Below are 20,583 nucleotides of genomic sequence, written 5' to 3'. Positions count from 1 at the left end.
ATCTGATATTCGCAGGACCTTACATTATGCATCGAAAGTCCAGACGCTGACCTGTCATGTCTCTTCTTCAGAAGACGGCACATCACTCATTGGGCCCTTAAAAAAAACACAACAACTCTTGTATAAACTCAGGTGGTAAAGTTACAGTTGGAAACAGGTATAACCTAAACTTCTTGTGTCGGTAGGTGAAAACATGTGGACTTTGCAAAGGAGTGTTTGGGGATCCAGTCACTCGTGTCTCTGACTCCTTTTCTTTGTCCTTTAGATAGGTGCTCCTTGCATCTCCTTCTGACAGCCCCTTCTGGGATCTGTGCCTGTTGGATGAGGCAGGCAGTAGGTGGGAGGGTGCTGGGTGCTTTGTGTTTGCATTAATTGGCCCAGAATGCCATGGTTTTGGCCCCTTGCCCCTTGATACGCACCATCTGCTAGAGACGGTTTTGAATTATTCAAATCTGGACCTCAGCAAAATAGGCACACTTAAATGGAGATTGGAGGAGAGGAGATTGGATTTTCTCCTCTAGAGATTTTAAATGCAAGGAAAATAGAACTTTTTGAATTAATGAATTGTTTGAAACAGTGGGGGTTCTCTCCATTTGTTCTAGCTTTACAAAATTAAATCTGTTTTCTGAACTGTCTGGTGGGAAAATATTTTTAAGGTAGATAATTTCTGAAAATGTCTGTGGTAAGCTGTTAGTGTTGTGGATTTTTTTGTTTTAATACTGCAGTTTCATAATGAGGGGGTTTTCCATTAATATTCCAAACCATGTTTGCCAGCGGATACAGCAGGTGAAGTGGTAAAATTATGGGCCCATCAAAAATGCTTAGGCTTCCTGTAATATGATATTAAGTTTAATATTTTTATAGCCTTCACTGAATTCTAATTTCACTAAAGTAGCAAGCACGCTTCCATTTGCAGTTCAATTATGCATATTGGTTGCCTTTGTACCAAGGAAATTAGAAATGCAAAATATCTGTTTGGTGGGGGGGGCATTGGAAAGAGTCATTAAAGATACCGATATTTAGGTACAGATACACTTTACTAAGTGTACCCTGGGAATTGAAAATGAATTAAAGACAAACCAACACAAATCTTCTAGTGTCTGAATCTGTGTTTTAAATTAAAATCCAGAGAATTAAGGAGCAGTGTTTATTCCTGACATATAGCCCTTTTCAGCACTTATTTCAGTCACATTTAAAGCGTAAAGTTCTTCCAGTAAAATCCCGAGGACAGAGAATGCATATCAGCAGCTCTTCTTGGATGGAAACATCGGTCAGGTAACATAATTGGGTAGTACTACAATTGATAATTAATCCTTTTAAGATTTTGCTGACTCAGTTTAAAGGAGGTGCTTGCTTGCCCTGGACCAGCCAACCTTGGGTTGCAGCTTTTAGGTGATTAGCGTCCGGAGTATAAGTGCCCTGCCCTTAGAGAAAGAAGTCAGGGATTCATCCGTCAAGTGCTGATAGTGGGAGCTAAATTTGGAGGTATGGGCATCTTAACAGCCACATTCTTCTTTGATTGATCGTTTGCTTGGGAAGTCTCTGATAAACAGAACCTTTTCCTAAGTGGTTTTCACGAACCAGCTTTATGACTCTCAGATAAGAACAACTCACATTCATACTTGAAAGATGTCTTTAATCTTTTTCACCAGATGAGATTCTGGTTTTTAAAAAAAGGGGGAAAGTACCAACAGTAATTAAGCTTAATCGTGCTTCTAAAGATTTTTTTGAAGTTTACTGTAGGGACTTCCCTTGGTGGCGCAGTGGTTGGGAGCCTGCCTGCCAGTGCGGGGGACCCGGTTTCGAGCCCTGGTCCGGGGGGATCCCACATGCCGCGGAGCCGCTGGGCCCGTGCACCACAGCTACTGAAGCCCGTGTGCCGTAACTACTGAGGCCCGCGCACCTGGAGCCCATGCTCCGCGGCAGGGGAGGCCACTGCAGTGGGAGGCCCACGCCCCGCAATGGGGGGTACCCCCCGCTCGCCACAACTTGAGGGGGCCCGCGTGCAGCAACGAAGACCCAACACAGCCAAAACTAAATAAGTAAATAAATTTATTAAAAAAAAAGGTTACTGTAATATTGAAGTTTCTTAAGGAGAATCCTAGGTTTCACTTTTTATGAGTGTAACACAATTTCCCTAGTTTTTACATTTTTCAAAGATCATGATCAAGAGGACTTTATCCAAGTACATTCAGTACACCTCACTTAGCTGAAGTACATTCAGTACAGCTCACTACAGCGTGGCCGAGGAGCAGCCAAAAGTAATGTTCCTTTCACTGGTTACAGCACCTTTTGCACATTCTACACTTAGGCTCCCTAGTCTTGACTGTCCTGTTTATACTCTTACCTTAGACTCTCTGTTAACCCTGTTCTGATGTCCAGCCCATCACAGGCCAGAGTGAAGGGCAAGGGCTGCGAGCGGTGGCCACAGTGAAGGCCTGGACAGGAACACCGCAGAGAACAAGTACGGGAAGGTAACAGCAGGGATCTGGGATTGCCCGAACCTCAGGGCACACCGTTCTCCCTGTGCGGCGGGTCAGTCCCGAGAGACCTTGCTTGTGGGTCATATTAAGGTGGCATGTAATGGATGTTGATAATCAGAACACGAGAGTACTCAGGAAAGGCTGTGTGGTATTCCAGTATGAAGTGTTAGTGGAGATAGGAAAGTGTGTTGGAGCTTTGAAAAAAGATGTGCATTTTAAAAGATATTTATAAAAAAGAGTGAGTCAGCCATGTTCTTTGGCCAGTGATTGTATATTGCACACCTCATTTTCCAGTGATACTGGGGTACATTTGCACTGTAAACTCTGCACAGATAAATCAATAAGACTCTGAGGGATTTGTTATCTAAGATGGGCTGTACTGAACTGGAAACTCCTGTAGAGAGCACAAAGACAATTCAGTGTCAACCAATTTATAAATAGATAAAATTAATTATTTACTCTCTAGACTCTTAGTTCCATCCATGGGTCCCTGAATAGACAGAAGTCCAGGAAAGTAGTCATGTTTCCAACATTTTGAGCATCCTGAAGGAAGTAATAAATTTACTCACGATAAGGGCACCCAGTCTCACTAAAATGTCCGCTTTGCTTTAGGCTAGAACTCTGTCCCCTCATTGTGGAATACTGGTTATCATAAGCTGATGACAGAGTGCTGGTGTGTCTCTGATTAGTTTCAAAAAAGTGGAGCAGTGACTTCATTATGACATTGTAAATGCAGTTTAGTAGAGAACAGTCTTTTGACAGAGGCATGAAAGCAAAGCCAGAGAATGCGAGAGCACAGTGGTGATGAGAGGATTGGAAACCACTGTCTTAAACCACGAGATGAAGAGTGAGTGGCTCTGGGAAGTGGGGCAGAAGAGAAGACAGCGGGTTGAGGATTAAAGAGGGTTTCCTCTCTCTGTGCTGCCCAGGGAGATTTCTGGGGGGAGCATGATTCCAGAGGGCTTTGAATGTTGGAAGGGAAGAGGGGGCATACTCCTCAACCAGTGGAAAGCTGCAGATTAGTTCCCAGAATGTGAGGTAGCAAAGCATGAAGTCCTGGTCTCAGCTTAATTGGGTAGAAAAGGCGAACATGTGGGGAGAACTCTGTATCAGTAGTGTCCGCTGATAGAATAAGATCCCCAGTAAGATGAGAGTGTGAAATAGCATTCTAGTAGGAGCTGCGGCGTGAGGAGGTGTCGTGCAGCACGTGTTCTCCAGGTAGGGTGCCTGGACCGGCGGCAGCAGCTGGGAACAGGTTAGAAATACGTGTTCTCAGCCCCACCTGTTGAATCAGAAACTGGAGGTGGGACCCTGCCACCTGTGTTTTGACAAGCACTCCAGGTGGGTCTGATGCACGCTGAAGCTGGAGACCCCCTCATGACAGAGTCAGACTAGTGGCAGGTTCAGAGTCAGATGAAGCCCGGGGAGGTGTGACATACTGAGATGTGAGTAGGGCAGGGGGACCGAGAGGGATGTGGCAGCCTCCTAGGCCCAACATGATAAGAGGAGACTTGGGTAACGACAGGAGAATACCTGCATGCGGGGGTGTGGCCAGCGCCATGTGCACACCTGTTGGACCAGCAGGGAAGCCTGTTGTTGGATCATATCAGTAAACTGAGAGAACCAGGCTGTGGACTTGAATTGATTGTTTTTTACTTGGGAAATAGGCTTTTTTTTTTGTAGCAGGTGTTTGGTCCGAGGAATATCGTGATGGTGAGTAGGGTGTTTAGGGGGAGATTAAATTTGTAGCGTTTTAGGGCTCTGCAGGGCAGCTTGTCTGAGAGAGAGGCTGGGAGGAGGTGGGGAGATCTAGCTGGAGAGGCTTAGGTGTTGGGGGGTGGGGTGAGCTGAGATTGTGGTCATGTGAACAAGGAGAGGGACATTTTAAAGATAAAATTCTGAGATTAAAAAAATAATAAAGCGTGTGTCGAGTTGCTTGTTAGACTTTTATTCATGTGCTCTGTTGCCATTATTATGATGCAGATGAAAATGATCTGTGACCTGCTCAGGTTCTCATAAGAAGCTTTTATGCTGCATTTAATCAAGTCATCTCTCTGAGGTGTGTGTGTGTGTGTGTGTGTGTGTGTGTGTGTGTGTGTGTGTGTGTGTGTGTGTGTGTGTGTGTGTGTGTGTGTGTGTGTGTGTGTGTGTGTGTGTGTGTCTGTGTGTGTGTCTGTGTGTGTGTGTCTGTGTGTGTGTGTCTGTGTGTGTCTGTGTGTGTGTGTGTGTGTGTTAAGCGGCATATATTCTGCATTTCTTCTGAAGAAAGTCTGATCTTATTGATCCAGTGTTTTATGACCATGAAGCCCCTTTCCTAACAGGATCACGCTTTCGCAGTCTGCAGTATAGCAGACATTGTATGACAAAGCGTTAATGCTGGTGAGTGGTGACCTGGTCTCCCGGCCGTCTCCTGGTAACAGGCTTCTTTTTAGTGTAGTATCAGCAATACATTTTAAAAGTAGGATAGATGGTTCATTTAAGAGGATTTTATCATCAGTGTCTCTGGTATTCAAGTGAAATAAGTTAATGGGAAGCTCTTTTATAGCCTGTCATGGAAAAAAGTACATAATTTCTGTCACAATTTGCATGTATGCAGCCGAAAGAACAAACGTTTAACAACATTTATTCTGTCATGTTCTCGTAAAGTTCCAGCTAATAGAGTATAACAAATTGAATTCAACATGAGATGATCGTAGCTGAGAAATACAAACTTTTGGACATGAGTTGGGGGCTGTGTTAGTTCAGCAGGGTGCAGATGCTGAGGCCCAGCGAGGGTTTATGAAATTTCACAAAGCCTGGGTGCCACTTGACATCCTCCCTCTCGCACGCTGATTGGGGAGCCCACAAGAAAGGAGCTGAGCTGAGATTGTGGTCATGTGAACAAGGAGAGGGACATTTTAAAGATAAAATTCTGAGATTAAAAAAATAATAAAGCGTGTGTCGAGGTGCTTGTTAGACTTTTATTCATTTGCTCTGTTGCCATTATTATGATGCAGATGAACATGATCTGTGACCTGCTCAGGTTCCCATAAGAAGCTTTTATGCTGCATTTAATCAAGTCATTTCTCTGAGGGGGGTGTGTGTGTGTGTGTGTGTGTGTTAAGCGGCATATATTCTGCATTTCTTCTGAAGAAAGTCTGATCTTATTGATCCAGTGTTTTATGACCATGAAGGCCCATGAAGGCAAACGCCTTCTTTTCCACCTACTGCTCTAGGTGGAAGGAGAGTTGCTGCAGAAGTTCACCAGCGGCCACCATTTTCACTCAGCTTAAAGTTTTCACCTTGCCAGTCTCACCAGTGCATCGGGCATCTGCGTTTGTTTCATGAGTCCCAGCCTTTGCAGAGGGGTATTTGACCCGCCGCCTCTGCTGTCTCCAGTGCTCCTGTAAGGTGATTTGTTACCACCAGTACCCACTTCTTTGTGTGCTTACATTCTTGTTGAGCCTCGAGGTCTAAATGTCAGTTACATCCTCTTGAGGGTCTTCTAGCTCTGCACTGTGGCGACTTGGCAGGCAGCCTGCTCTAGGCCTGGAGTTGGACTGATGCCACCTTCAAGGTCCGAGGGTGGCAGGGGGTCTCAGACAGCGCCCTTCTCCAGAGGTGGAGCAAGAGGTTGCAGGGTGGTTTGGTTAGCAGAGCACAGGGAGCCCCAGTGCCCTCCCTGTAAGGGACACATGCGCGTGCACGTGTGCTTCTGTCTCCACCCGAGGCCTGGGTACATACGGGACTCAAGACTTGGTTTGTGTGAGGTTGCTTTCTGTTTCACACTGCACATTCTCCCACGAAGGGGACCACACAGAGCCACCAGTGCCTTCACTTGAATTATTAACACGAGCATTTTCCTCCTGGAGGGGCCTGCGAGGCAGCTTGATGTAGAATAACGGTGGTCAGACCTTTTGGTCTCGGGGCCCCTTTACACTCTGAGAAATCAAAGACCAAAAGAGCTTTTTTTGATTTGTGGGTTGTATCAATATTTATCGTATTGCAAATTAAACTGAGAAATTTAAAAAGTATTCCTTTAATAACAACTTTAATAAATACAGTTATATGCAAACAGTAACATTTGTAGTGGAAAATAACTTTTCAAAAAAATTATGGCTTTATTCAATATGTTTTGCAAATCTCCTTGATTTCTGGCTAAATAGAAGACAGGCTGGATTCTCTCAATTGCTTTTGCATTTCAGTCTGTTATAATGTGTTGTTTTGGTGAATATATATGAAGTAAAACCACCTTTACCACAGATATGTATTGGAAAAGGAGAGGGTATTTTTAATAGCCTTTTCAGATAATTATAGACATTATTCTTTGACACTATACCAAAACTTGACAAGTGACACTTTCTTAAAGTTTAATACAGTGTAGAATCTGACACCCTGTCAGTGAACCGTTTGAACTTTGTTTCACTAAAATGCATTGGTTTCTCTTACACTTGATGGCTTTGGTAATATTATGCTAGCTGAGTTATACAGATCTTCCAGCTGTTGACATCTCATTATACAGTATCAGAAAAGTACATTCGTTACTGTTCCCACTGATCTCATTGGAAAAGTCCTTAAATCTTCAGGAAACTGTGAAGCTCTTGGTGGCAGAAAGAGGTTTTCCAATATTCTAACTTCTGTTTGAATGCCTGGTTTTTGTCACCGGCAACAACTATAAGTTGTTTTCCTTAAAGTGACAGGCTCACTTCATTCATTTTTCAGGAAAATATCTGCTGTATGCCCAGGTGTGAATAACCATAGTTTTTCTGTCGGTTGTTCTTTCAAGTACATGGTTCCATGAGAAAGCGTCCAGTTGAGCTCACAACCCAAACAGTTGCACAGGTGCTTTTCCCAAGGCAGCAGAAATGCTTGATGTGTACTTGTCATTTCATTGTACAGAGTGCTAAGATGCATTGTCAGGGGTTGGAATTTAGTAAAGTCTGCACTCAGGCACTAGCAGTTTCACCCACCTTTGCTTTTGTGCCGATCATCACTTCGAATGTCAGTGCAGTGGAAAAAGCATGTAACATGTAACGTCTTGGTATTATGAGCAGTTTTGATTTTATGGACCGCCTGAGGGGTGGGTCTCGGGGTCTGGGAGTAACACTTCGAGAACCTGTGGTGTGGAAGTCGGACTGTGGACACAAAGCCAATGTGGAGCTCTGGTTCCATCAGTTAATACGCTGTCCATGGGACTCGAGGGAGGCTACCAAGCCCTGTCTTCTCATCTAGAACATAAAGACATGGCCATCTTTATGATTGTTGGGAGAACTGATGGGAGAACTAAGGAAAATATTCCTTCTTTGGTGCCTAGTCCGTACTGGGCCCTAGTAAAAGTTATTTTCCTTTTTTGGGACATTGCGAAGGCATTGGGGATGGGAGTGTGGGGCGAGGTAGAGAGAAAAAGGGTCAGTTTGCTTTAGAACGTGCCTGCGACCCAAGCCCTTCTTTCTGGCTTACACCTCCTGGAGGAAGGGGGAGAAGAGTGGAAAGGGAACAGCAGCACTTCCTGGGGCTCTTTATGTGGGGTTGTCTTAGGGTCTCTGGACCCATCCATTCTCTGTGTGTGATCCAGTGTCACTGGAACTAAAGAGCCAACTTCTCTGAAAATTAACCGTGTCTTCCGATTGCTCTCATCTCCTGGGCATTGGGCTCGTTACAGATAAGACGGAGGGGGGTGTTTGTATTTCTCTTCCTCATCATGGGTGGTTCTGTAAGATACGTGATGGTGGGTCTGCGGTGCGTGCAGGATGTGACCCCGTCGCGAATTGGAGTGTCCATTGTGGCTGAAGGGGTGCTGACTGCACGTGGCTCCTGGTCGAAGTTTTGCTGCTTCCCAGCACAGTGACCTTGAGCAGGTCCCTTCACTTTGTCGAGTCCCTTCACTTTGTTGAGTCCCTTCACGATTCCTTTATGAGCTAGGGCTTAGGGTAGGTGCCCTGCATCTGCTGCAGGGGGTGGTTGATTGTGAGGCTTTAAGCACCTGGGAAGTTCTAAGTGGTGTTCAAGGGCAAGAGAACACTGACGAGTGCCCAGCAGCAGAGGTGCTGGTGGAGAAGGACAGGACCTGCACTGTCAGAGGACAGAGAGCCAGCCCCTCATGGTGGCCACGAGCATTGGCTTTCCAGTCAGACCACCTGCATTGGAGTGTCCACTCCTCCGCGGTGTGACCTTGGGCAGGTTAGCCAACCTTTCTGCGCTTCAGTTTTTTCATCTGAAAACAGCCATCAAAATAACTTCCACAACATTACCTGCCTTTGAGGTAATGATAAAGCTGAAGTGCAGAGCTGAGCTTCTGGCCCAAGGGAGACGCTCAGTCCCAGGGAGCTCTTATCAAGGTCAGGGCTACAGTGGGCTTTTCCTGGGTATGGAAAAGTTAGTTTTCAGGGAACTTAGTGAGATGTGTGGTTTAGTCAAAGGCTTGTAGCAAAACCTGTATTTGAAAGCAGCTGTCATTTAATGGGGTAGGGTGGTAAGTCCTAGGGCAGCCGGTCAGAACGGGACGACACCTCGCTCAGCGCAGTGGCTGTGCTCAGTCAGGGAGCCCTTATGTGAGACTCCCCTAGGTGCTTAGGGAGAAAAAGGGTGTAAGCTGGTGGTGTCTTCTCCATGCCCTGAGGGTGCTGGTTCTGAAAATTCCCTAACATTCTTGGCAAAATTGCATTTGAAGCATTACTTTGATGACCTTGACGTGGGAAATAGGACAGAGAGAAGCTAAAACAGTTCCTCAGATGTCTTGGATTACTCTGTTTTAGTTCCTGAAGAGATCATTTGCACGTGTCTTCTTGAGCACAACAGGCACAGGTGTTTCTACCTGGTTGACCTGGATGTAAGGCCCGTAGCAGATGTTTGGTCAGGTGTGCCCTAGCGGCAGATCAGTGGGCTGGGAATCAGAAGACCTGGGTCCTGAGCCCCAGTCCTGGCTCTGCCACTACCTGCAGGTGGACCTTGGGGAAGTCCCTTCAGTTTCCTGGACCTCAGGTTTGAGACCTGGTCATCCTGAAGGCCTGGGGCTTCTGAAGGCTCAGACAGAGTCCTGGTAAACTGCTTTACAACCAAACTACAAGTAATTAACGTAACAAATGGCTGCTGGTAACCGAGCTCTGACCCTCCTAATGAAATATTTTCTTTCTCAGTGATGTTACAGCCTTTCGATTATGATCCCAATGAGAAAAGTAAACACAAGTTTATGGTTCAGTCTATGTTTGCTCCAACTGACACTTCTGATATGGAAGCAGTAGTAAGTACTGAATGCTTCTTATTTTTTTCAGTAATTAAAAGAAATGATTAGGTGCAGAATTGTGGGTGCATGCATTTCAAAATGTGTCAAAATTGATTTTAAAGGGGAATGGTGCCTTCAGGGAGGTTTGTGCTTTGACTGCCTTTATGGTTTTTCTAAAACTTTGATTTTAACATTTCATGTAACTTTTTAGAACACTTCTTTTCTGACTTTTATATCTGGTTGCCTTCAGCAGTTCCTTCTTCTGGTGGATTGTGTCTTGAATGGTCTGAGGATTCTCTCCCTTCACCCCCCTCCCATTCCCCCCACAGAAAAGGACAGTTTTCACTATAGAGAACCTTCCTACCACATCTTCCCCATATTCCAGAACCCAGAGGGATGGGAGAGAGTTGAATACTAAATATCCTTCAACCCTTTAGGCATTTTTTTTTTCATGCTTGGTTCTGGTAAGCATGATTCTGGGTTTTTTGTTGTTGTTGTTGTTTTCCCCAAGTTTCCTTCATTTTTTTTTCCCCTGCTTAAATACATGTTTAACTCTGTCTCTTAATTTTGGTAAAAATAAGATGACTTCATTTTCATAAAATAAATAATTGATATATTACAGTTGGCCCTTCATTTCTGTGGGTTCTGCATCTGTGGATGTGGGCCAGCGGTCCTAGCATTTTATGTGAGGGACTTGAGATTTTGGTAGCCGTGGGGGCGGGGCCCTGCAATCAATCCCTCGTATTGATTTTTCTAGAAGAAGATTATAATGGTAGTTCTTCCCCAAGGCTTCACTTGAATAAATCAGCAGGCATCCTGGTGCTGTGAGTGTGTATCACAATATACGGATAAACCTTAAAAAAATCCACAGCACCAGTGAGGACAGACTGTGTAGCCCTCACAGTTTGGGAAAGAAGGGCAGGACTGCCGCAAGGTTTTCACTGCTTTGCAGTTCGCCAACTGAAACTAAGAGACTGAAGTCATCCGAGGAATGGCTGCAAATTTGAGTTAGCTGGGATGCACACTGTACCGCTGCTTCTCTTTCACAGTTGTATACTAGGTGCTGTTTTCATGCACAGCCTACCTTCGTGTCCCCGTGCCACCACACAGCTGCTGCTTTTCATCTCGGAAAAGCATAACCGACCACCTTCACGCATGTTTAACTTCTGGGTAGGAAATGAAGGGTAAGCTAGATATTTGGGGGTTTCAGAGAGATCAGGGAGAGTAGGCTTCCTTTAAGATTCCTTCGAAGAGGAATGACTGTTGAGACATTCGCTACTTTTATTTCCTGGAACATGATGTGTCACTTCATGTTACTTTGTGTGACCAAGGAAATGTATGGCAAATGCAGAATGTGGAATATCCAGGAATATAATCTGTTTGGCTTCTGCTGCATGGCTTGGTGAGAAGAGCATGGGCTTGGGTGCCTTGGGTGTGAAGCTGAGTTCTGCCTCTTACTAACATTGTGGCCTTGGGCGATGTTCATTAACTCTCTTGAGGGTTTGGTCACGTGTAAAATGGGGATGAACACCTAGTTCACGTGGCTGTGGTGGGATTAAATGTGCTGTGTATGTAGAACTTGGCGTAGTGTCTGGCATCTGGCAGCTGTTTTATCTGAGCACTGTTATAGGCCAGGCACTCTATATACAATAAAGGTGAATTTTGCTTCCATGATAACTTTTATAACAGTTAAAAATTTTTTATATGAAATGTACATTGTTGGAAATTTTGGAAATATACAAATGAGCAAAAATAAAACTAAGTGACCTGTAATTTGTTTATACTAAACCCAACCACTGTTAATGAGAGCCTTGTGCTTTTTCTTTACTTTAAAATATTTTTCTTTATATTGTGATATACAGAAAGTTGAAAAAATAGTAGTGCCTACTCATCTAACCTTTACTAAGATGCACCGTTTAACATTTGCCACGTTTGCTTCGTTGCTGTCATAAACTTCCTTTTTTGCTGAACTACTTGGCTGTAAGACACAGACTTCATGACCCTTCACCACCTATAACTGCTTCAGACAAGGACAGCCTCTTACATAGCCACAGTCCCATTGTCACACCTAAGAAGCTTAACATTAATTCAGTAATGTTTGATAGAGAAACCCATACCCATGGTCACCATTTTCCAGTTGTTCCAGAAATGGCCTTTAGGTTTTCTTCTCCTGGAGCACCCTCACCCTTTTTACAGTCCAGGCCAGTTGACTTGCAGAATGTCCCACATTCTGGATTTGTCCAATTATTTCCTCATGATTAAATTCAGGTTAAATGTTTTTGCTTTCTTTTTTTTTTATTTTGGCAAGAATATTCCCTAGGTGGTGTCATGTATGATGCACCATATTAGAAGGCGTTTAATGCCGTGTTGTCCCTCTTTTGGTGACACTAAGTTTGATTACTTGGTTAAGATGGTGAATGCCAACTCTCCCCAGTGTCAAAGCACATTTTCCCCTTGTGGTTAATAGGTAATCTGTGATACTCAGAGTAATCAGATACTTGGAGACCACATGAACATCCTGCTTGCCGGCGAGCAGTCTTTCACTTGGTGATTTTTGGCACCCAGAGATGATCCTTGCCTGATGTTCTTTTGACACACGCACGCAGGCACACGTACACTGTGTGCGTGTGCGCGCGCGCGTGTGCAGAGGAACAGACTTAAGATATTGCTTGTAGTTTCTTCACTTAACATCCTGCGAATTTTCCCCATGCAATTAAACACTCCTCAGTATCCCTTGAATGGCATGCTATTCCATTGACTGTACCTGCCATGGTTTATTTGGTGGTTCCCTATTGTTCAACACAAAGATTATTTCCCATTTTTGGCTCTTGGTACTGTGTTGCTCTCGCTGCCTCCTGCATGGTTCTGGGGTGAGGGTGGGGGAGTTCGTTCCTTTTTCTGTATTGCAGCCTTCCTGCTATGCTGGTCTGTAATGATCAGAACACCTGGGATTCCTGTCCTCCACTGCCAAGAGGAGGAGGAGTAAGCCAGAAGTGCATCGTCCCAGGACATGGATTTAGTCAGGGAGATATTACTACCAGCACACTGAGGCAGTGGGGGGCAGCCCAGACAGTGGCGATCACAGGGAGTGGCCTGCCAGTTCTTGTGCCCTGTTGGTAGTTGGCAGTGTTCTAAAACCACTCCCAGATAGCACATGCTACTCTCTCTTAAGAAGGACGTGCCCTGTGAAGTAAGTTGTGTTTTCTTAAGGAGAGCCCAGATGTCCTTAGGCCATCCAGTTGTAGTTTAGAAGATTCCTCTTGGGTCAGCGGTGGTCTTCTCTGTCCCGTGTGCTTCCCGCAGACTGGCGACAGGAGGAGCGCTGGTGGGCTCTGAGGGGTCCGGCAGCAAGACTGGGGTCTGTGAAGAAGAGTATATATTCAGGAGAGCTAGTGCGTTTAATCTTGTCATGTTAAAAGTATTGAAATCTCAGCAGACTTAAGTTCTTTATTTGATATACATCAGGCCTTTCTCATTAAGAGTATTTTTCTGAAATTGTCAGTTATAGGAAGAAAATTATTCTTCCAGCAGCTTTATAATATCCTGATTATTAAATTTAAATTGTTTTAGTGGAAGGAGGCAAAACCGGAAGACCTTATGGATTCAAAACTTAGATGTGTGTTTGAATTGCCAGCAGAAAATGATAAACCAGTAAGTATGTTTCTAGTTAACAGTAATTGATGTTGCAAGCTGATGCTTATTTGCATACCGTCTCCCGCAAAACCAAGATTTAAGTTGGCAAATTATTTTCCTTTTTCTGACGTATGAAGAAAAAAATAAGCTGAAGTTAACAAGTAAGTGGGCCTTCATGAAATCTGCCTTTGAGAGACTTGCAGAAAGACAGCTAATTGAAACATTTTTTCCCTTTGAAAAGTGCAACCTGTTGGCTGTTGAAATGTCATAAATTCCAAAGAGCTTCTGTGACTTGGCAAAGTTATAGGTTGCTATTTAACGGTGGGTAAGACCAAAACGGAATAATTTGCCGCTTATCGTGGTGCTTGGTGGACAGGTGGTGGTGAGCTCTGAGGTTCTGTTGTTCTACAGAGTGCCGCCTGTAGGCTTCCCCGTCTACACTTTCCCTCAGCACCACCTCTCTACCCCTTGAACCCCACCCACCTCTTCAGTCAAAATATGCTTTTAGATTAGGATTTCTCAACCTCAGCACTATTAACACTTGGGCTGGATAATTCTTTGCCGTGGGGGCAGTCCTGTGCCTTGTAGGATGTGTAGCGGTATCCTTGACCTCTGCCCACTAGATACCAGTAGCACCCCCTAGTTGTGACAACCAAAAATGTCTCCGGATATTGCCAAATGTGCCCTTGCTGGGGCAGAATGATTCCCTGTTGAGAATCGCCCCCTTTGCTTTTCGAGCTTGTGAGGGCAAGGAGCGACTTCCTCCAAGCTGTCAGCTCTCTCTTCTCTGTGTGAAACCCAAGGGATAAGCCTGTCGTGGCCCTGGCTTGTGAACAGTTGGAGAGAGAAGATTGTATCAGTAATGCTAATGTGGACCTCCCTTCAACCTAGTCAAAAAACTTATAATAAATTGTATTAAAAACACAGTTTAAAACACATGTAGAACATTCAGCCACCCTGGCTGTTAACAGCTGGAGGTGGGAGATAGAAATGCTCACCTCCTCAACATTGTCCATAGCCGTCTCCAAGAATGCTGATGCTTCGTGTCGAAACCACGTAGCATTTTTTTTCTGCTCAGTAATTGACCACTATCGTTATCCTGTTGGTTTGAATGGCACTGGTCTTTTTTTCTTTTTTTCCTTCCCATTCCCATTCCAGTCCTGGGAAGGTCAGTTGTGGACGCTGTGAGATCTGTGTTCTGGCCCTAGCTCTGTGCTAGGTGATTAGCTCTGTAAGCTGGGGCCTTGCCTTTCAGGGCCTCACTCTTCTCACTTGGGAGAGACGAAGGGTAGAGCTCCTAGTTTTCAGTTTGCTGCATGGAACCCCCAGGGCAACGATCCCCAGTTATTTTATTTTCCCGACACACCTGAGTGCTTCCATGCCCTCTCCCCACCTACTGATTCATCCCCCGCCGGTCTCCAGAGTGTGTCACAGCACAGTCTTGGCCGAGGAAATGGAGGAATGTGGTGCTTCCCCAGACTGAAATATTGTAGACACTGAGTTTACTGCACCTTCCTTCCATCTTCATGAAATAAATCGCCCTCTGTGTTACGTCCCCTCTGGCCGCCTTCCGAGACCCCCACTCAGCCAGCCCTGGGGGTGTTCAGACCTTCGTGGTGACAGTAATTTGTGGATGGTAATTCCTGAGCTTGCACAGTTACAGTGTGCTAATTTCTGCATGGCAGGACTTTGATAGTGCAGTATGCACGGCCCCTCCTCTCTTTCTTTGACGTGTTAGTCTCAGCCGAACTTCATCATTTGCCCTTATCCATGATTTCTGGAGCGCAGTTGCTTTAGATTATTAAGATACTAGATAAAGTAATCCATATTAAAAGTAAATGTGACATTTTACAGTGTGGATGAAACGCTACCACGTGTGGTGTTTGCTGAGAACTACTTTTTACTTTGCATTAAAAAGTCCATTACTACATAGTTGGTGACACTTGGGCTTTCATTTATTTCTGAACAGCATGATGTAGAAATAAATAAAATTATATCCACAACTGCATCAAAGACAGAAACACCAACAGTGTCTAAAGCTCTGAGTTCTTCTTTGGATGACACTGAAGTTAAGAAGGTGATGGAAGAATGTAAGCGGCTGCAGAGTGAAGTTCAGAGGCTGCGGGAAGAGAACAAGCAGTTCAAGGTAACAGCGTTTTATTTTCTGATCATCTGCAGGGAACAGGGGCTTTTTCGCTGTGATCTTGGGTGGGGAAGTTGATGGACCCCAGCATTTGTAGAGTTGTTTTATATTTGCACAATATAAACTCTTGTCACCTCGTATAAAAGCAACAAACAAACAATCCATTAGCGTAAATTGAAATTCAGTTCTGAGACTAAAAATAAAACAGCAATGGCTATCTTGAATTCACATGTTCAAACCCCACTCCATCCCCACTGGATGAGAATCTTTTTTAAGTGGGTAAATACTGACCTGTATTCTGTTTTAACACAGCATAATTCTGTTTCATGAGGATCCTAAATAGGTCTAGGCAGTAGGGTCTCATCCTGCTGTTAACGCGGTGAGGAGACTGGAGGTGGGAAGCTGTCGCCGTACATGGGTGGAAATTACAGGGAACCAGAGTCTCCAGCTTGTGGCCATTGACCCGGCGGTTGGCATTGGAGGGAAGCAGGTGCATTTCGCTTGGTCTTGGAGGCCTGCAGTGTTGTGGAAATGACCAGCCAAACTTGGGCTCGCTGTGAATCTTTTTTAGTCACGGCGGCTCCCAGGCCTCTGTTCGCAAAACCCCTTTAAGGCCCCTTCCAGTGTTAAAAGTATGTCTGTTTCATACGCAGTATTAAAGAGAGCATTTCTGAACGTCTGATCATAGGGTCTTTCGTTGCAGCTTAAATCTCGAGGCCGATCTGTTCTCTGCATCGTGATCATGTCCCCCAACCACATGATAGGCTTTTTTCACTGCGTAGCGCCAGGTGCACGTCATAAATTCGTGGCAGTTGACTTTCCTTCTCTTATTCTAGCAAGGTAGTAGATACAGGAGGGCTGACAGAGTTTGGGAAATGGCATCATCTTCTTTCTTGGCAGTAATCTTGATTTGACTTCCTTTAGTAAGGAGTAAATTATGAAGCTGACACGCTACTTTTTGGCTAAAAATCTAAGATACGCCTAGAGGTTCTCCTTGAATGTATTGCTCTTCAGAAACAGACTTCTGTGCCATTTAAAGTGATAAATAGGTAGAAATAGCTTCTATATAAACCCAATAAAATAAATGCTGTATTGCTGTGCCCATTTTTTTTTAAAGTTAATCGAATAGCACCAGTCATTTATCACTGCGCAGTCGTATTGGCCATGCCCCGTGAGCAGAGCGTCTTTTAAAATATTATCGGGCGAATCTTGACATTAGAAGATTCTTTATCTTGCCAAACACTGATTTCTTGTTTTGTGTTGTTTCCTCCTGTCACTTGGCCAGCACATTTCCTAAGGCCCTACCTTGTACCCCGCTCTGTGGATACAGACACGGGCAGTCCCTGCCCTTAAGATAAGCTCCCTTGTTAACCAGGGTAGCCGGGGAGGCCCCGACACGAATACTGATACCGAGTGTGATGAGCGGTGCCACCGAGGTGGCCATGAGTGTCACGGAAAGTCTGCTCGGTGGGTTGATGCCTCTTGTCTTCAAGACCCGCTAGGCACTTGCTGAATGTGAATGGACTGAAGCAGAAGAAGAGAAGGTGCAGCTGCTGTGTGGGCGTCAGGGATGAGTCGAGGGGTAACTAGCCGGGGTAGGAAAGCCTTGGTGTGCGCCCCGTTTGGGGACGTGGAGAAAGCAGAAGTTTCTGTTCGTACAGGTCTGTGTGTGCGGGGGAAAATGGCCAAGTTATCTTCACGCGTATGAGAAAGAGAGTCATTTCCTTGGTGGGAATTCCATGCGTTAAGTAGAAAATATTTGAGATGCATGTATCAAGTTCATTTTAATATTACACACATCACAGTTTTGATCCAGCAGTCTACCTGTAACTCATCAGATATCAACTATATACAGAGCTCTACCTTTGAAAACTTCCAGGTCCCCCACTTGGTCGTTTCTTGTGATTCTTTTCTCTGAAGAGTTTTTTTCTGTAAATCATGGGTAACCAGGGAGTCCCCTGCTTAGATGTGTGGTATAAAAAGGTACCCAGCAGCACTGTGTAGGATGGATGGGAGAAAAGAGGGGCTCCCGGCAGTATTTTTGTGGTGGCCTCAAGCCAGTCTCTTCTTCTGTGTAGGCTTGTTTCTCCATTTGCAAAACGAGGAGGTTGGACCTCATCATGTGATCGAGTCTGGGCATCACCGCCTCCCTGCCGCGTCCCCCAAGCTGTACAGTTGACTGCTGCTCTGGTGCCTTGGACTGTCTTTGAAACGTGTGTTTGCTCCCGTAGGAAGAAGATGGACTTCGGATGAGGAAGGCAGCGCAGAGCAACAGCCCTGTTCCCGTGTTAGCTGCGGCTGGGAAGGAGGAGGGCCTCAGCACCCGGCTACTAGCGCTGGTGGTTTTGTTCTTTATCGTCGGTGTAATCATAGGGAAGATCGCCTTGTAGAGGCAGCAGGCAAAGGATGGTAAATTGGATTGATGGCTCCGCCATGTCATGGGATTTAAGTGTATCATAACCGCGTGTAAAAAGAGGTTAATGTATGATGACATCTCACAGGTCTTGCCTTTAAATTACCCCTCCCTGCGCGTGTGTGCTGCCGCACGCGTGCACACACACACATAGAACATAAAATAACAATCTTTTAGAAAGTTTAACACGTATAGTAAATGATCGGGGGAAAAGAATGATCCTTATTAATGACAAGGGAAACCATGATTAAACGAGACTGGCATGTTGTACATGTCATTTTAAACACTTGTAGCCTTGGTCCATGTTGCTAATCACCTCTCTTCCAACACGACACTCTTCCTTGCCTGTTGGTGCTGGCCCTCGGGGAGCTGGAGCCCAGCGCGGTGGAGAGTGCATCCCCCCCAAGGCGTCCTCCCCGCACTGCTCGCTCCCTCCGGGCTGCTCCTCCATGTCTGCCCCGGCCATCAGTTCCCTGGGACTGATGGAGAGAGTCTGAGGCCGAGAAGAACGGCGCTGTGGCAGCATCGGCTATGCTGGGAGGTGTATGTTGCCCGAGTGACCCAATACTCTGGAAATAGAAGTCAGTGAAGGCTTTGTTCTCTTAAAGGGACCAAGCTAGATAACCATTGGTTCATGTCATGAGATTGAATTGTTATTCAGAGATGTTTAATGCATATTTAACTTATTTAATGTATTTCATCTCATGTTTTCTTGTCACAAGATTATAATTAACTCTGTGGCCTAAAATCACCTGTGCTACCTAACTCTGCTGGGTGAAGCTGGCATTGCTGCTGGAGGTTCTGGGCTGTACACACAGATGGAGGTGCGGCTCATTGGAACGCTGGAAAACGGCTGCCGGGAAGTGGTTTTCTGTGCAAATAAGTAACGACTCTCGTAGGGAGGGGAGTGCTTAGTAGTGGCAGTCAGCTCTAGGTCACGCTCTCTGTGGGGAAGGGCAGCCGATCTCTGTACTGTTCTTTCTTTCTCCACTCCTCAGCCACCACTCACGCTTCAGCACACGTGCCCCAGTGTGGCCCTGACCTTCCCCGTGTGGCCCTAGCTGGGGATCAGGGCATGTGAGTCAGGCAGCAGAGGGGTGAGCAGAGAGGAAACCGGCTCGGTGGGGTTGGGAGGGGGTGGGAGAGAAACGTCAGATAATCCGTCAAGTAGTGATCGAGAGTTTGTGAATTAATTTTATGCCATAAAAGACCAATCCAATTCTGTTCGACTATGTAGCATCTTTAAAAGAAAAAAAAATTAAAATAAAGCCCCCAAATTAAGAGTTCTTTTGTCATTTTGTCACTTGTGCTAAATGGCGGGGGGAGGGAGACATTATTTTTATCATTATTATTTTGTCATTGGAAGGTTGATTTAAAAATGAACCCTATCGATGAGAAATATAACATGTTTACTGTACATCCTGAGAACTCGCGGTAAACGTTGACTAGACCTTGTTCTCGACCACACACCCATGGCGTGAAGCTATGGAAGGCCGGCTGCCCGGTTATAACTTACTCTCCAGTCTCTATTCCGTGTGGACCCAGGTACTTAGGAAGAGGAGTGAGAAGACTGAGCTGGGAAGCCTGTGCTTCCTGCTGTTTTCTCCAAGTGGAGTAAAACCTATCTGAGTGTAGGAGTTGCAACGAATTGCTCTTCATGTGGCTTCTAACACCTCATGACCTTGAAAGGAGAGTGATGGGGGGGGTGCCTCAAATAGTGCCTGGGGGTGCAGTACAGTCCCATTCCTCTAGAGCAGGAGTTGGTAGACGTTTTCTTAAAGGATGTTGCCGTGTGTACCATTGAAACTTTATTCACAAGAACAGCTGCTGGGATTTGGCCCATGAGGCTGGAGTTTGCTGGCGCCTGTGGTCGAGTGACCAGGTTCTCAAAAAGCGTACCTGGGACACTTGTGTCTTAGGTCTTTGGAAGTGACTAAGTGTTTCGTGTGCATCTAGAAGGAATTCAGCTTCTCCGAGGATGGTGGCATTTTGTGTGTAGCTAAAAATCAAAATCTAAAATCCAAAGTTGTCTCTTAAAACTAATCATCCTGTGAAACCTCTTTCTGTTTTCGGGGCTAGGACTTGGTGAGCACCTGTTGAGCTTTTTGACTGAGTGGAAAAAGGGAACATCTCCCCCCCGCCCCAGGGAGAGGAGGAGGGTGGTGATGGGCAGAGCGGACACCATGCCAGTGACCCTGGTCAGTGAAGTGTGTGTCAGGGAGGAGAACGTGTGTGGAGCAGGCACTGCTCGGGTTCAGGGACCATTTTAAGAGCCACAGACACTCAAGATCTCGAACCTGGAGAAGCACGCACTTTTTTTTTTTTAATTTTATTTATTTTTGAACGTTTTGGGTTTTCGTTGCTGCGCGCGGGCTTTTTTTAGTTGTGGCGAGCAGGGGCTACTCTTCGTTGTGGTGTGTGTGCTGCTTCTCATTGCTGTGGCTTCTCTAGTTGCAGAGCATGGGCTCTAGGCACGCGGGCTTCAGTAGTTAATGGCTCGTGGGCTCAGTAGTTGTGGCGCAGGGGTTTAGTTGCTCCGCGGCATGTGGGATCTTCCCGGACCAGGGCTCGAACCTGTGTCCCCTGCATTGGCAGGCGGATTCTTAATCACTGCGTCACCAGGGAAGTCCCAAGCATGCACATTTTGGGTGTCTTTTCTGGAAAATGAGAGTAAAGCAGGTAGATTGGATGTGCGGTCCTGCCCCGTGGT

The 20,583-nt window shown here is 45.5% G+C and overlaps 1 protein-coding gene across 2 annotated transcripts in view; it reads left to right on the top strand.

Moving 5' to 3' along the window:
• The window catches only part of VAPB (VAMP associated protein B and C), a 49,163-nt gene extending 30,006 nt beyond the window's left edge, over nucleotides 1-19,157 (top strand). For both annotated transcript variants that reach the window (XM_060123613.1, XM_060123612.1), the window contains exons 3-6: nucleotides 9,599-9,702; nucleotides 13,255-13,335; nucleotides 15,287-15,463; nucleotides 17,692-19,157. In XM_060123613.1, the coding sequence (XP_059979596.1) occupies nucleotides 9,599-9,702; nucleotides 13,255-13,335; nucleotides 15,287-15,463; nucleotides 17,692-17,850 (521 nt within the window). In that variant the 3' untranslated portion in view covers nucleotides 17,851-19,157. The remainder of the gene's footprint in view (nucleotides 1-9,598; nucleotides 9,703-13,254; nucleotides 13,336-15,286; nucleotides 15,464-17,691) is intronic.
• The last annotated feature ends 1,426 nt before the right edge of the window (nucleotides 19,158-20,583 follow it).

Source organism: Lagenorhynchus albirostris, chromosome 15, assembly GCF_949774975.1.
Source record: "Lagenorhynchus albirostris chromosome 15, mLagAlb1.1, whole genome shotgun sequence".
Lineage (NCBI taxonomy): Eukaryota > Metazoa > Chordata > Mammalia > Artiodactyla > Delphinidae > Lagenorhynchus > Lagenorhynchus albirostris.
The sequence above is the reverse complement of the archived record's forward strand: the minus strand, read 5'-3'. Positions and strand labels throughout refer to the sequence as shown.